This window comes from Tribolium castaneum, chromosome 1, assembly GCF_031307605.1.
Source record: "Tribolium castaneum strain GA2 chromosome 1, icTriCast1.1, whole genome shotgun sequence".
Lineage (NCBI taxonomy): Eukaryota > Metazoa > Arthropoda > Insecta > Coleoptera > Tenebrionidae > Tribolium > Tribolium castaneum.
In genome coordinates, this window is record NC_087394.1 from 35,593,559 (window position 1) to 35,609,527 (window position 15,969).

At 36.7% G+C, this 15,969-nt stretch overlaps 1 protein-coding gene across 2 annotated transcripts in view; it reads right to left on the reverse strand.

The window, feature by feature from the left end:
* Positions 1–426: 426 nt before the first annotated feature.
* The window catches only part of LOC135266530 (BTB/POZ domain-containing protein Tiwaz-like), a 32,858-nt gene continuing 17,315 nt past the window's right edge, over positions 427–15,969 (reverse strand). For both annotated transcript variants that reach the window (XM_064357487.1, XM_064357488.1), the window contains exons 2-5: positions 5,443–5,532; positions 3,331–3,522; positions 1,384–1,589; positions 427–1,258 (exon numbers count right to left, since the gene is read on the reverse strand). In XM_064357487.1, the coding sequence (XP_064213557.1) occupies positions 789–1,258; positions 1,384–1,589; positions 3,331–3,522; positions 5,443–5,471 (897 nt within the window). In that variant the 5' untranslated portion in view covers positions 5,472–5,532 and the 3' untranslated portion in view covers positions 427–788. The remainder of the gene's footprint in view (positions 1,259–1,383; positions 1,590–3,330; positions 3,523–5,442; positions 5,533–15,969) is intronic.

Consider the following 15,969-nt stretch of genomic DNA (forward strand, 5'->3'; position numbering starts at 1 on the left):
TTATCAATACTTGCAATTTGTTGTCATTTAGGCATTTTAAACGACCAAATTTGTAATTAGTCTACGACATACACATCTTTCCCGTGTAAAAATAAATTTGTTAGCAAATATTTAGACTCTGAATTAGAAATTTAGTATTTATAAATTAGTTTTTGGTACGACACATGTCATTCAGCGCTAGTTGTTTCACAGTTACATATGTTAAACACTAGTTGTTGTGTATTTTATCTGTTCATAACTTTGTAGGTAATTAAAAAATTCTTTGTTAACAGTGGAAGTTAATTAGCATAATTAACAACGTTAGTGCAAGTTGTTTGAAAGAGTTTTCAGGCCACTTAACTTTGTGGAATATCCCGGCTTTCGCCTGTCCGGGCACCTATTGTACGTTTAAATTTTTATTTCGTTGTTTCAAAGAAAACAAACGCGTTAATAGTTAATATTTATTGTGAAGTAGCACACTTTACAACAGTATATAATGGTCGATCCGCCAGCTGCCGCAGCATCCAGTCGTCACTGTTTTCTTAAACGGATCACAGCCGAATAGATCTAATGAGATCAGCGAAAAAATGCTCAACCCATGAACAAGAAAAAATACAATATTAATATAATTATTTACATAGTATTAAACTTAACCACTAGCAAACAAACGTATTAACAATTAGATCATTCTCCAAACTAAAGTAAGGCATGTCTTGACAATAGGATGATAAATTACAACTAACGAGAACATAAATTAATGAATAGTTGCGTCACGAACGCTGATTGTCGATTTGCCGGACCGAGTCCGGTCAACCCGGCAGGATCTTCCTTATGAACAGGTACTCGGAGAACTGCTGGCCTTCGACGCCGCCGCCGTTGCTCGCCGCCAGCTTGAAGCCGGCGTTCAGCAGCCTCGTTATCACCTGCACTGAGTTCAGCTTGCAGTAGCCGTTGAGCGGGAAGCGGATCACGTGGTGGACGTCCTGCTGGTTCCAGGCCACGCCGGAGCGGGCGTCCATCACGGCCTGGTTCGTTTCAGGGAACACCTCGTCGAGGAGCGAGCGGTCGCCGGAGAGCATGATGCGCTCCCCCAGGTCGGGGCTCACGTGCAGCGCCACGCATTCGTACAGCTCCTGGCCCAGCTGCCGCGAGTTCTCGGAACTGGCGCCGTGGGGGCGCCCGAAACCGCCCCCGGATTTCAACGAGTTGTGGGGGACGGACAGGGCGCCGTTGTTTTTTATTCGCTCTTTTTTCAGCTGCTCCAACTGTCGGATCATCGCTGAAACAATTGTTACATATAATAATGGGTTTGGTTTATCGGTTCAACAAAAATTGTAAACTGTTTTGTTTCTTCTGAAATTTTTTTTGATTGAAAAACAGCTTTAGACGGATTGAATTACTTACGTCCAATGTCGAAGTATCGTGCTTCCTCTAGAAGCAGGTCCAGATCGGTGAAATTGTCTGGTATAAGCAGTCTTGAGTTCCTCATGAAGTTCAAAATATGCCTGAACATGCCTCCGTCTCGGTCAATGAAATAGTGTTGTTTGAGCGAGTCGAGTACTATGGGTATGCTTCCATTGAACAGCTTGGCCAGTCTGGACTCCGGATATCTGCCAAGAGAAACGAATGGATTTAATAATGACAGTGAATATGGCTAACACGGCTGATAAAACCGCCGTATAAAAGCAGTAAAAGGCGTCAGTTGTGGTCCATACATAATCCCAACGCATTACATTGGACATGTCGATAAGTCCTAAGAGAATTAATTTTAATGCTCATGGGATTATCGCCGTATGATGATGATTAATAAACAACAGCCAGGTGTTAAGGCCGATCTTGTTAAGCATACACCGCACCTGGCGCGTCCAAATGATGAGACAAGTTGACAATAAATTCCAAAGCATGCCGAGAACCTATTCACAGGATGCCAGCTTCTTGAGTAGTTAATAGCTGGGATTTATAAGAAAAGCGATGGAACGTCGAAGCAAATGCCTCGATGTCTTGTTAGCTGAGTTTATTGGAAAATTTATGTCGGAGCTGAATTTGCCACATTTGTCGCGATCTTCAGATTTTGAACCAATTTGGGACGTATAACTGACCTAGCCCTTCTAAATCTCTGATAGAATTCCCAACACGGCTATCTTACACAAGTTTGCAAATGCAGCGATAACTTTGTCCAACTATTCGCCCATCATTTCGTAAAGTTTAAAAATAATGAAAAATAATGACCCTGACCTGCTTCAAAGAGCACAACTTTTCGCCATAAAAGCACACGTGAACTTTTATAGTTTAGAAGAAAGAGAAATTCTATTCCATTAATTTTATTATTGAGCTGATTTTGTCTTTGTTCTGTGCGCGAGTCATCGCTGCCCACACCGGCGGCCTAATATGGGTATTCGGTGTGATCACCTCCGGGGCCGAGTCCGTATATTCTTGAGATAAGGCCGTGTCTGCATTTAGTTATCCGCCGCCTGTTGTATCCCCTATTTGCACTCGACGCACGTCTATGCCCACCACAACCTGCCTGCACTTTTGTATTCTTTCCCTTCGAGCAAAATCCAAAACAATGGTGCAGTTTGTTACGATAATAATTTCGTTACGTTGCTGTACAAGCGCCAGTTTATTGTGCACTCGACTATTGTTTATAACCACTGCACTCGATTCAATACAGCTCTGTTCGGGTTTGTGCAACAAGCAAAGATTTGGGAGATGAGGAAATTTGGGAACGAGAAGGAAAATTGCAAAAAAAATAAAAGAACAAATGTGGGCCAATATTAATACGATTATTTACAAATGTTTGCCTCGAAAAGCGTACATACAGCGCCTTCAATAAGTTTTATTTAATTGGCTTAATTTTATTTGATCCCCTCTAATAAAAAAGTGGAGCCGAACTTCACACTCTAAAGACCCCAATTAATCTGCCATGATGCTTCCCAGATAAAGAGCCCCCCATCCCATTATCAATTTATTAGTTTTTCCGCTCTAATGATGTTCCCGGCACGTCCCATGAGAAATTTATTTATTTCGCACCATAATTTATAGCCCATTACCACGACATTAGCCGCAATATATCCTCCGCGTTTATCAGCATCAATATTCACCATGCTGAATGTTGAATTATTTAGTTATTCGCTATGAGCTATATGTACACAATATTTTATTCTTTTATCTGCGCGGCATGTGCTAGAGCTCTGCGGCCGGTATCAGGCTGATTTATGGGGGGCTCGATCGAGATGCCCGATATTGTAAACACTTTAATGCTATATGATTTAACCTTTAACAGTTTTAGAGCATGCTTTGGCCGGATTTATGTGCAGACACCCCCAGGCCGTCACGGCACCCCCGACTTACTTGGTGAGTGTCTCGAGCGATGAGGTGTAGATGGTGCCGCCAACGTCGATATGCACGGGGGCGGTGTACCGGGAGGCGGCGGCCACGCACGGAATTCCCGTGATTTTGTTGTAGTTCACGGCTGGAGGGGTCGGCGATGAGGAGTTCGACATCGTCGGGGAGGTGGCGGGGGAACTGCTAGGCGACATCAGCCTGGAACGGAGAGACTTCAATCAGCGCGCAAGCGACGAACCCCGAGAAAGTTTCAGGACTCGCCAAGAAAAACTACTTTCCTATCACGATTTTAAACTTTTTATAACCGAAATAAATTAACAAAAAATATACATGAAACAAATTCTACTATTCTTTTGAAAAACACTACATATCCATAAAGCAACCCTCATTAATACCTAACTTTTCCAAGTATTTGCCATTACAGTATCCTTCATATCCTTCACTGATTTTGAATTTTTTCAAAGGGCGCACTTACCTGAAGTTAGATAACGCCCTTCGGGAATTATAAATGTTTCTTTTAATGTTTCTGTAATCGTTCATGTCAATGTTCACATCTTCGGTCATTACTCTTAGCACTTCATTACATATTTTTGAAGGTTTCGATGCCAAGTCCTCCTTAGCTTTCCTTTTCGCAGCAACGCTTACAATTTGGCGTTGAAGTTTATGACTGTTAGCTTCATGATTGTGTTCTAACTGCGCTTTAGTTATTACTTTTTCGTCATCAGCACCAATAGTATAAAACTTTGCGGTACAACTTCGTACAGTACAACACCACTTAACTTCTCCCAATTGCAAAATATCTTTTTTATAAAACTTAAAATTATTGTACACCAACAAAACTCTTCCACGTTCACTTAGAATTTCTGACAATTTGTAACCTTCCATACTGACGGACAGTTTTTACAAAACTACTTTAATTTCAGGAAAAATTTACCCTCTAAACATTAAGATAACCCCCCATAATTTTCGGACCAACCGCTGCAGTTTACCATGTTCACATTTAAACTTTTCTACCTGAGTCTTCTGGAGCTTATGTAAATTTCAGCGATTTGTACCTCTCTTATGTAAACTGCAGCCAAGACAAAGTTCTACCTGACTTAAGGTAATGTAAATTCATATTCCGCCAGTAACTAAAGTTTATAATAACGACTATCATTACGAAAAAAAAATTTTTATTCGATAAGCCGTTGAGATTTCAGGATTTTAAAAAAAGTTTGTGATTATAAATTATAACAATTAGTCCCAAAAGTGAAATCGCTTTTGGTTTTTGAATATGCTAATGAGGAAAGTTGACAACCGTTCTTTTTTCCAAGGATAACGCACTATATTAACTAATTGTCCACAGGTTGTCCTTTTAATTATCAAAATCTAGATCCTTGTAGTTACATTATTTAAAAACACTCGTAAATGTAATTAGATAGAGTTATTGTAAAATTTAAAAATCATCGCCTTATAATTTTTATTTTCATCGCTTGTTCTATAATACCATTCTCTACGTATTCCACACACCGAGAGATAAAATAATAGCTTTTTTCAAAATTAATTCCTTAATGCTTTGGTGATGTCATGATTTCTTATTTAAAAATTTAGATCAAGTTTAAGAAAAATTAGACACAGTTTAATAATCTTGAGTTTCACAAGAAAAAGGACCAAACTGACCAAAAATCGCAAGTTTGTGTAATCACTCTAGACATTCCATGTAGCCCCTGGGCGCTCGCCTTGCCCGTATCTCGCATTTTTAGCCACACATATCTAAAACAATGAAGCTTAAGAGGCGGAGCAGGTGTGAACATTTAACATAATGTGCTGTGTTTTACTGCGTGGTAATAATGTAAAATAATTATATGTTACAATAGTGATCATCTTTCTTACTTGGAACATTAGCTTGTCTTGCACAGAAACCATAAATTTTAATAGTATGCCTGGACAACTCTATAAGGCGGAAAGCAATTGTGTTAGCATATCGTCTAACAACGAATAGACCAACACAATAGTGGCGTTCCTAGAAGTGTTCTTATTTACTGAACTCGTTAAAAAATATGTTAATAAGCCACATGTGAAAATTTTATTATATGCATTACTATTTCCGAGAATTTTTGGACCACCACCAGTTCTTACCTCATTTTAATCTGAGCCGTAGGAAACATTGTTCTGTTGGTCAAGTCTTTTGGTTCCTTGTCCACGTCATTTCGAATGTCGTTCTTTTTTCTGCAATTAAATAAAGCAATTCATTAATTTAAATTAACAAATCGGGCTCAGTTTTAACAATAGAGACCGGCCAAGTGATTGATATTTAAGATTGTCTAGACAGCACCGATCACAATAAAATTACTAGTTGTTGACTTAAGTACGCTCAGAAAAGGTCAATTAAAGTGAGAAGAAGTATTTATAGTGCAACATAAATTAGAAATGAGCTGATCTTAGAACCGATACGCGATTTTGAGATAAGAAATCACTAATTTGTTCTTCATTGCAACTGAGTAGGCCTGATTCTTGTTACAGCAGATCCGTGAAGTTGCAAATTTATAATAATCAAATGCAAAAGATCAAAACCTGTTCTATACATACGATATGAGTTCACAAATAGGGGTCACAATTTATAGGTTCAAGAACTAAGAGGTCCTAAAATAATTACAAAATTGAAATAAATAATAGAAACGTACAGTTATTCAAGCATTTTTCAAGAGATGTTAATACAAGTAGCAGCAGCAACGAGTCTCATGTGTCGTGTAATGTTTACAGCACAATTGTAAATTCCAAACATAATTTACGACAGCATTATCTCTCATATTAGCTACTTAAAGACAAGTTAAATTTGTAAATGGTAATTGCAAAATGTAAAATTCTTCATTATTACATTAACCTTTTTCAAGATGGAATTGAATGAATCTGTTATCCTTGTGTGCTTGAGAACAAGTTCCACGTTCTGGCTGAATTTATGGTGTTTTAAGGAGGCGTTTTGTAACAATATTAGGAAAAGTATTTATGTAATAAAACAAAGTTTGTGAAGTTTGGTCAATTTCCATTATTTTCATTCTCTCTCGACCACCGGTTACGTGATATTTGTGTAAGCTAATTGAAACCAAAATGAGGGAGATCTCCAGAATTACGAATTACACAGTACGCTTCCTTTGCTCCCAGAAAGCTAATATTTATTTTGCCAAATGACGAAATACCGCCCCCATTGTTTTGTAAGAAGCTTTTGTCGGGAGCGACTTTGCGAATCGTATTCTAGACAATACGTTCCGTTATTGGGGAACCTTGAAGGGGCCATTGTGGCGGCGGCGGCGGCGGCGACGTCGCCGCCCGCGGATGGCCCGGAGGCGGCCAAAGACCGCAACCACTCGCCAGAGTAAACATGACGTTGTTAATTGGACGTACATGCCGAGAACGAAATTGCCACTGGAAGCGGGCCACGTGTAAACACGTGCCAAAGCTGTACCGAATTGCTTCTGATGTTAGGAACTGACGCGGAAAAAGACATTGCTGCACGCTCTGGACCAATTAACCCGTTTCTCTTGTTTTTTTCTAATTTGCGAACGACGGGAACTAACATTTCTCTTCGGTGCTTCTTTCGACGAGGTAAAAGGATCGAGTTTCAGAGGATGTACGGTGAGTGAATAGTAAATGCACTCGACAGGTTCAGACAGTGTTAGTTTTGCAAAAATAGGCAAGTCTATAATGTGCATACATGAAAAAATCGAGCTTACTAGTTTGAAATCCTATTAGCTAGTCGAGCAAAAAGTTTATTGCCGTAAAAAAAAACGAAAAAAAATATACATCTTGACAAGGATGTGTGAAAATATAATCTTCAAATAGACATTTTGGTAGAATAATTTTTTCACCGTATATAAAAAAGACACAAAATCTAAAATTCTGAAAAGTATTTTCAGTTATTTTCGATGATGAAACTTTTTAGGCAGGTATTTGTTTCAACCACGAAAAATTTTGCGAGTCCTACGTATCGAAAACCATTTGCTTTTTCCAAAAACCTTTGTACTATCATCCCGCAATCACATTTCTAAAAGTTGGTTTGTGCTAATTACGGCCTTAATCTGTATAATCTGTATTGGTCAAATTGTATGGGTGAAGTAAATTGGAAACTCCAGACACTTATCATAATCCTTATTACCTGGTCATAAAAACTTATCTCAAAAACAAATAACGGACTAATTACTTCCATAATAAATATACCTACCATATTTTGATTTCTCAACAAGTCAAAACATGTAGAATTTAATTCGAAAAAACTACCACTTTACGGCAACCTAAAAATACGTATACTTACTTCTGGAAAATGTATCTTATTGTCAATAAGTATTACTAAACAATTTACGCATAACTAGTCGTTCTTTGCTTTTTAAACAAAAATTTTGTCACATGTTATTTTCAGAAAGAGAACCCCAGATGAGAGAAAGCAATTTTATTTATTTATTTATTTTTATCTTTAGTATTCCAAGTAAACTTTCCCTAGGATTTTGTAATTTTTTTATTTTTAACTCTTTGTTGCCACATTATCGACTTTACAAAAATTTTGTAATTTTTTTTTCAAAGTATGCTATATTATTTATCACGATTTAAAATTTATCATTTCGGTACATATTAACGAAAGTCCTACTCCCATGAATAGAACAATAATTATGGTTTCGAACAGAAAAATTCAATCAGTGAAGGCGGAAAACAGAAATTTTAAATAAAATATTTCTTTTCTGGACGAAAAGTCCAGAGTGATGTAATAAGCAAATATGATTCTTAGCATAATTTTTTATGTTGGTCTTTCTGCAATTATTATTATTATTATTATTATTATTATTTTCTTCTTCTTCTTCTTCCTTCTTATTATTATTATTATTATTATTTGCTTTATTTTATTTGCCTTTACTTGAAATACTTGTAGTATGTGAAATGTACGATAAACTAATAAAATAAAAATTTTCAAAATCACAAAGAAACAAAAATACCAACAAGTGAAAATATTAGTAGTTATGTTGTTGTAGCTTTACGGTGGCACATTATTTCTAATACAAGCACATATTTCATTAAAATTCTTTCCCTAATTACTGCTTTAAACACAAAACCCATACGTATTTCCGAAACTTTTAAACAAAAATTGACTCATCAGACGCCCATGAAAACCAACGCAGGTCGATTGGAGCTAAATTATTGCCAAAACTCCTTAATTAGGAGCCCGTAGATAACAATAAAACCCACTTTTAAGCTGACAGCTGCCTGAACGAATCTGGGAGCAGGCTTTTGTCTCGAACGCCCATTTCATGCATTCCGAAAATTCTCGTGGCTTTTGCTTGATGACATGTCAAAGTGATAAATATTTCATAAGCTCAATTCATCAATAATGCTTTGCATTTGAATAAAGAACTCGTTTTATTGTTAAAGTGTTCGGCAGCAGTCGAGTTTCACCTTTGAATTTCTTATTTCAATAATGTTAAACAATCGCCGAAGTCGACGGTGCTTTCGCGAAGAAACCGAGTGCAAACGACACTTTTTTAACTAGTTGGAATTTAGTGATTAATTTTGTATCCGAGACTAGAGCCGCTGGCGTTTCTAATTAGGTTTCAGCGAGCTTCATTTATTCCGAGTATGTTTTCAAATAATCCCTACGAGCGGGATGAGATCTTTTGTTGTTAAGAAAATACGCTCCGGGCATGCTGAAACCGCCCGGAGTCTTTTACCCGTGACTTTCGAATATTTCCAGCGTTTGATTACGGGAATAGTCTCACGGGCAATTTACTACGATTTAATTACGACTGAAATTTTGCTGAAAGTTAGGGTTTTTCGAGATAGAACCCTTTTTGTCAAAGACGGTGTGCAAAAGGTCGGTGATTAATAGCATGATACACCATTTTTTAGTAATATACGGGACTATAAATATTTAGCTTGAAGGATTGGCAAATGAGAGTCGATAACATCGCTATTTTGTCTAATGAAATTCTGAAACACGAATTATTCAACTCTTTTGTAACAATAAAGAATGTAAGACAAAAATAAACCTATCAAAACAAGAGCTACTCTCAGAATCGCTTTTTTCACTGAACCACTTTGATGCTGTGTTAAAATTTCTCAAATACCTTCACAATATCTCACATAATGAGCTTTGGTGATCCCATTAAGCCGATTAAAAATTGACTCCAAAAATACTAAACTGAAAAAATTATGTAATAGCGTTGATAGGCGATCATTAATTCGATTTTTTCCAAATAAACTTCTCACTGAGACATACTTTGAATACTAATGAGAGTTTCTTTGATCTTCAATTATGTCGACATATTGATTAATGATGATAGGGTAGAACTGGAACTATATGAAATTACAATAATTTGTGTAAATTAAATTAATTAGCAAGGGACTAATTGGGGTTTAATGCTAGATATTGGAGTCAAACGAGACCGATTTGTCTGAGACTTTCTTCCGAAATATGGATATTTTACGTAAAAATTTAAGAGTAATGTTCTCGGCCTGAAATTGCTGAAGCCTGAGGAGGTGCTGAAGGCTTTTCGTGTCGGTCATACGAAACCACTTAGTCGAAGAAGAGCGGCAAGAGTCGAAGAGAGTAGCAATACATCAATCCGCTTTATCTCCAAGTCACGACCGAGATATTCGCTAAAATATCGGCCGCCTCCTGGCCGGCGGTATGGCCTGGAGCCCCAAAGAGTTTCTCAGAAGTAATAAGCCTATCAATCGATAGATATATCTAATGCATTGGCCGCTCGATTTAAAATCCTTCAAAGTTTCAGCGTATGGCTTTTTAGTATTAATGATACCCGGAGAGAATAAGATTTAAAATTAATGTTTTAATGGAAGCGGGCTCTTTATTCTTAATTACGTTCGCCTTCAATTCGGAAAGGTGAACATACTGAAATATTGCCCCGAACTGAAAATCTTTAATTAAAGCTCGCTTCTGATTGTTAGGTCGCAACTTCGGCGTTTCTTCACCTGAAATATGCTCTAGCCTCCAGTGGGTACTTTGTTTAATCACCGTTTATACTTAAGTCAAAGAGGTACTTTAGTGCGGTGCCCAGTAGCTGTGCGTGCTGTGGTCTCAAGGACGACATATAGGATTTCTAATACGCATAGAAACTTTACGAATACCATTTGTTGGTAGATGAAAAATTTGAAGCGAATTTAATTCCCAATTTTTTACGAATGACCATTTTAATCAACTGCCAAAACATACTAATGAGATCAATGCTCTTTATTAATTTAGAAAATTCCAAAAATCCAATGTCTAAATGTTCCAAATTCTACCGAACCTCCAAATACTACCAATTTAATTAATTAATTAGAACAAATTTAAAAACATAAATATTATTAATAATTAAAATACATAAACAAACACAAATAAGGAGTGCTTGGTTATTATATGGGCGTAGTAAACGCGAAAATTAATAATTTTGGATTTAATTTTATGGCATTAGCTTTGGAAAAATAATAATTTATTATTTATTTTTTAATTATTCAATGAAAGCTTCATTCGTCTGAAAATTAAAAACAAAAACTTCTTTTAAATCAAGCTGGTAACAAACATCTTTTGTTCAGATAAGTCAAAAATACAGACGAGTGAAAACGAGTGGTTTATCATCTACGAGGTGAAATAAATGAACCGATTTACGCGAAAACGAATTGAATACAACATTTTATTCTTCGAATTAGACTCAACGAAGCTTGAAATTACTTCAAATGCCAAACAGTTGTCAAAACTGTCTTACACAGAAGAAAAACCGGAAATTTTGACAGTGTCGAAGAATAAAACACTTTGTGATTTGCTAAATAGAAGATTAGTTGTTTAATGTTGTAATAATTCAAAAATAAAAAAATACTTTTATTAAGATTTAAATTAGAGTAGGTACTATACGAGTATGATGTCAATTTTGTCGACAATGACTCCTAGAGTCTGTGTTCTAGTATAATTATCTTACTCCTAATTTGTTTAAAGTTTAAATAACAAAAAAGTTAAGTAAACACCAAATCTTTTATTAAAATGGCATCACCTAAAGATATTGAATTAAGTTTGTTTTTCAGTTTCTGGTCTACAATGGATTTTTGCGTACTATTTTTCTAAGAAATATGTTCATTTTCTTCTAAGAGAATTTCCTTTTCAAGTAGAAATTTCTTGATTACTAGGTAAAGATGGCATAATCATCTTTGTTTTTTACAGTGTGGAACCCACGACGGAATAAATATCACGATCTCGCATCTCTCTCAACATTAGTTGTCAGTTCCAATTATATTAAGTTTAGCATTTCTAATAACATCCCACAGAACTGTATTATTCTAGGAAGGATAAAACAGGATAGGACAGTTCTTTTAAAATAAATTCGTTCAGTGGTTCAATTAACAGAGTTAATTACAGGCAATAAAATCGCAATTTGCCGTTTCGAAGTCACTTCTTCCGGTGCATCAGCGCCTGTCCGCCGTGACCTAGTGCACCGTTCTCACACACCTCGACAAAAAGGATAAAACTGCTAAACGGTATAACCTCAACGGCGTCTCCTAAAACCCTGGGAACCTCACTCGGCTCGGCTCCAGAGCTCAGCAGGCGCGCATTTGAAAGTCGCCTCCAGAAGGGTCGCCGAAGCCCTCCGGGTGTCGCCCGCTCGGCGCCAGACCGGTCGCTCTGTCGCAGTTTCGCCTCAGGAAATTCACGTGCAAAAGATAACATCGCGCCGAGGACCACTACAGATTAGTCATCTTCGTTTGTGATAACTTTTTGACCATTTATAAGCATCGGGGTTGCCTCATACGAGACAAGACGAGGCCTTGGAGGCTCCGGGCGGTTGCCGTACACGGGCCATACGACACAACAGCTCTATATAATAATGTCTTTGCGTAATTGTGCTGCGGTCACGCCTTCTGTTAACATAATCAAGCAGATAGGAGCGGATTTATCGGTGTCGGAGGCGAATTTAACAACTGCATAAATTACGGTGATAGAATCAAACGCCCGTATGGCTCACACATGAACATTTTTCGTTATTAATTTTATCAAGGCTCGATGACAGATCGGAATGTTGGCTGACCTCTGTCCTCTGCCAGCTTTCAACTTAGTTTTTGTGGTAGGGACCACATTACTGCTCTTGTATTATTTCAAAAACAGCGCACAAAACCAACAGATCGACTGTTCATAAATATAATAGCCAACTATAATTCCTATCAAAAACGAATGATTAAAACAAACCGCTAATAACATTATTAAATTCTCTGTAAAAAAGTGCCTTATAATGTCTTTGTTTCAAATATGTATCTTTTATAATAAGAAAGATACGACTTTTGTAAGATTTTTCGACCAAAATTATTTTCTCAAAAAACTGACCCGAGAGTGTATCACTTGTTTTTCTCTAAATCTCGTTTCGGAGATCACCTATTAAGGCAGCACCCTGTACAATAAGCTCATTTATGTTTGTAAAAAGCTCAATAGACTTGGATTACATATTCAACAAGCTGGAAAGCTCTGTCCTTTATTACTTACTGTTTAATATTTAACAGAATGCATATTATAAATTATCAAATTTGAATTGTTGTTTTTCTGCTTTTACCCAAAATGTTGCAGTGCCAAATGTTAGCATCCAAATATAGGTAACCAGGCGAAGAAAACACGTGTCAGTCCGGGCGCCAGACTAATTAATACTTTCACAAAATGCCAACTCGCTTTTCTGTAGTTATTATTTAAATATTTACAGGTTTTTGATTTATCGTCCACACTTAATTGTTGGCGTTAAAATATTAAGTCAGTTGCAAAATGTCAAAACAGTTGTGATCAATTATAACGAAACCGGAACTCACAAGAATTTCTTTTCATTTCAGGGAGAAATTATTAAATCAATTTTTACTTTAAAAAAACCAGTGGCGTTCCTCAGTCAGTTGCAACTTTCTTAGGGGCACAATTATTTTTTTCACAATCAACAAAATAAAGCATGTGGTTGAAACAGCGACGCAAAAATCTCGTTTGACAGATGTAAGACGTAAATAATCCTTAGGCGCAAACTAGTTACATCTGTTATAAAATTTAATACTACACTTCATGCAAGATTGATTTATCCCTGATCCGTTTACATTGCACGTCACGAAAGCTGCAGTCAAAATCTGATAAATCATTTCTTTTCGTGCCGTTGTGTCGCCTTAAATGACCCGGTGGCCTCGAGGTGGTGGCAAGGCCTTAAATTCCTTGTCCCCCAGCCGTAAAAACCTCCAAGCATCTAAAGGTTAATCGTGAAAGTGACATCGGACAAATAAAACAAACCGCCACAAAAATCAGGCAGGTAGGCGAGCGGTTTGGCCGCAGGCTGCCGACTTGGGCGATTTCGATGCTAGGCCAAGCGACCGTCGCCCACATCTTCATCCCTCGAGAAACAGGGGCGCGGCAGCGTAGGTGCGGGTGGATGCCCACTTGCAACACAGCTGCTTATTTGTAAGAGCAAGTCGTGGGAGGTGACCGAAAGTTCGGGCCGACAATGGTGACAGCAAAAACCGGAGCAAAGGTTGTGGAGGGACGTCGACCTCGGACTGATCGATGGTGGCAGAATATGAGTTTTGGAAAAAAGAGCCTTTTGTTGTGATCTAACAGCCGGGGAATGTTGTATGGGAGATAATTTTTACTTCAAACAGTGATAGTGGGAGTGGTGCGCTGTTGGAGAGGTCAGTGTTTGGTTTATACATATTTTGACACTGGAAGAATAACAGATTTTCCAAGTTGTCTTGGTTTTTTTTGCCCGGAATATTTAATTTATTCTGACTGTTATTAGACGGCAGTAACTCAAACGTTTTACAATTGTATTCCAATTTCGAATTCAAAACAAGCATCTCGTGTGTCAAGTGCCTATTGTAACGTCAAACACTTCGAAGGCCCAGCCTCGAGCCAAAGCTCGAATTCCTCGCTCAACTTCTTGCGGTTACACTCTAATTCGAATTATGGCGAAATGGTAAATCATGTCAGCGTAAAAAGCCAAATTTGCTACCGGATCAAAGTACCGCGTTTCTGGAACGATTTTCGAACATGAAAAGGATAGTCACACTGGGGGTCAGGTCAGCATTGGAACGCTAATAAATCGACAAAACGGTGGTTCTTGTACCAAATTAATGGCATGGATACAAATGTTTCTACATATTCGATGAGCCGTGACTGAATTTTTAGGATAGTTTGCAAGCTTTTATCATCGAAATCTCCGAATTTCTAAAGTAACTTACGATTTTTTAACAGCAATTTGGAAACCCGAAGCCAAAATCCTGTTCAAGTTAAGTGAATTTTTTCAACTTAATTGTTAACTGTTATCTGCACGACGTGATCTCTATTAGTATTTAATAAAAGTTTTCAGTGGGTTATTCAATAGCTGGAGATTCATTAACGATATCTTAACACCGACGTTACAGCAATAAATCTTTTTTATTGCCGTAATGAATAATGGAAAAACATACAAACGTAAATTTAGAGGTGGATTGAGGTTTATAAGGAATAGAAAAAATTGGTAATATTTGTCATGTCGGAGTTCTGGTACAAGTTTACTCAACCATTATTATTGCTTTGTGGATAATTTATTATAGGAAAAGGCCATTATCTGCCTAAACTGACAACGTACAAGTTGTTGAGAATTAGATAAACTGCCACAAAATGAAAAATGTTATTGAAAACTAAAACAAAAATTTAGGCAAATAATCAGAGTCAAAAATACAAGCCACACTAAAAGTATTGAAAGTTCTAATAAAGTTATTTATTTGAGAGTTGGTACTCATAACTAATTTTTTTCAAATGAGATATCACAATTTTTTTATTAGATAGAGGAGAATTTTTTCTGCATCCATATTTAAAATTAATTGGCATTAAAATATATAGCTCTCCATTTAAAATAAGGATGTTGATAGCGACTTCTGGTATAACCGAAAGTGTCACCATCTTGAAAATATTTTCATTGAGCAGGACCTAAGAGATTATGGTTGTATACAAATTTTCAGATAAGTATCATTATTAGAACTACCAATACATTTAGATGGAACACCTTGTATAATGTTCTGATTTTTTTTCGAATTAATTAATTTAATATAAGAGAATATTCAAAGATGATGCCAATTTATATGATAATAATCAGCACTGAATAAAAATAGAGAAACGACCTAAAAAGTCAGATCGTTATGAAGACGTGGAGCATTGGATGTTTAAACGCCTTACAAGAACTTTATAGTTACGCAACTTATATGGTTATAATGAAACATAAAAGTGCCATAAATATTATATTAAAAAACCAGAAACAGTAGCTTAAAAGCACACAAGAACCGGAATTAATTAATTATGATAGAGATCATAAACTGGATAGAAAACACATAACATACTAATTACAAGAAACGAATATAGCTCTAATCTTTCAGACGAGATCAAGAAGACTGATAATTAACAGCTTAAAGTGACAATTTAATTAATTTTTTAAACACCTAACATTAACGAAGCAGCTACGACGTGCTTTTTCTGATGTTTGTAGAAGTATTTAGTCTAAAATAATTATTTAATTAATCGGAGGTTTTGCCAGAGTTGTTGCCCATTGTCGGCTGAAGAAAAATTCTTTCCAAACCGATGATTATCTTAATTGGTGCGTTATTTATTTGGCCACGTGTTGAATCGCAGCTTTTTATTAAATTTCCCGT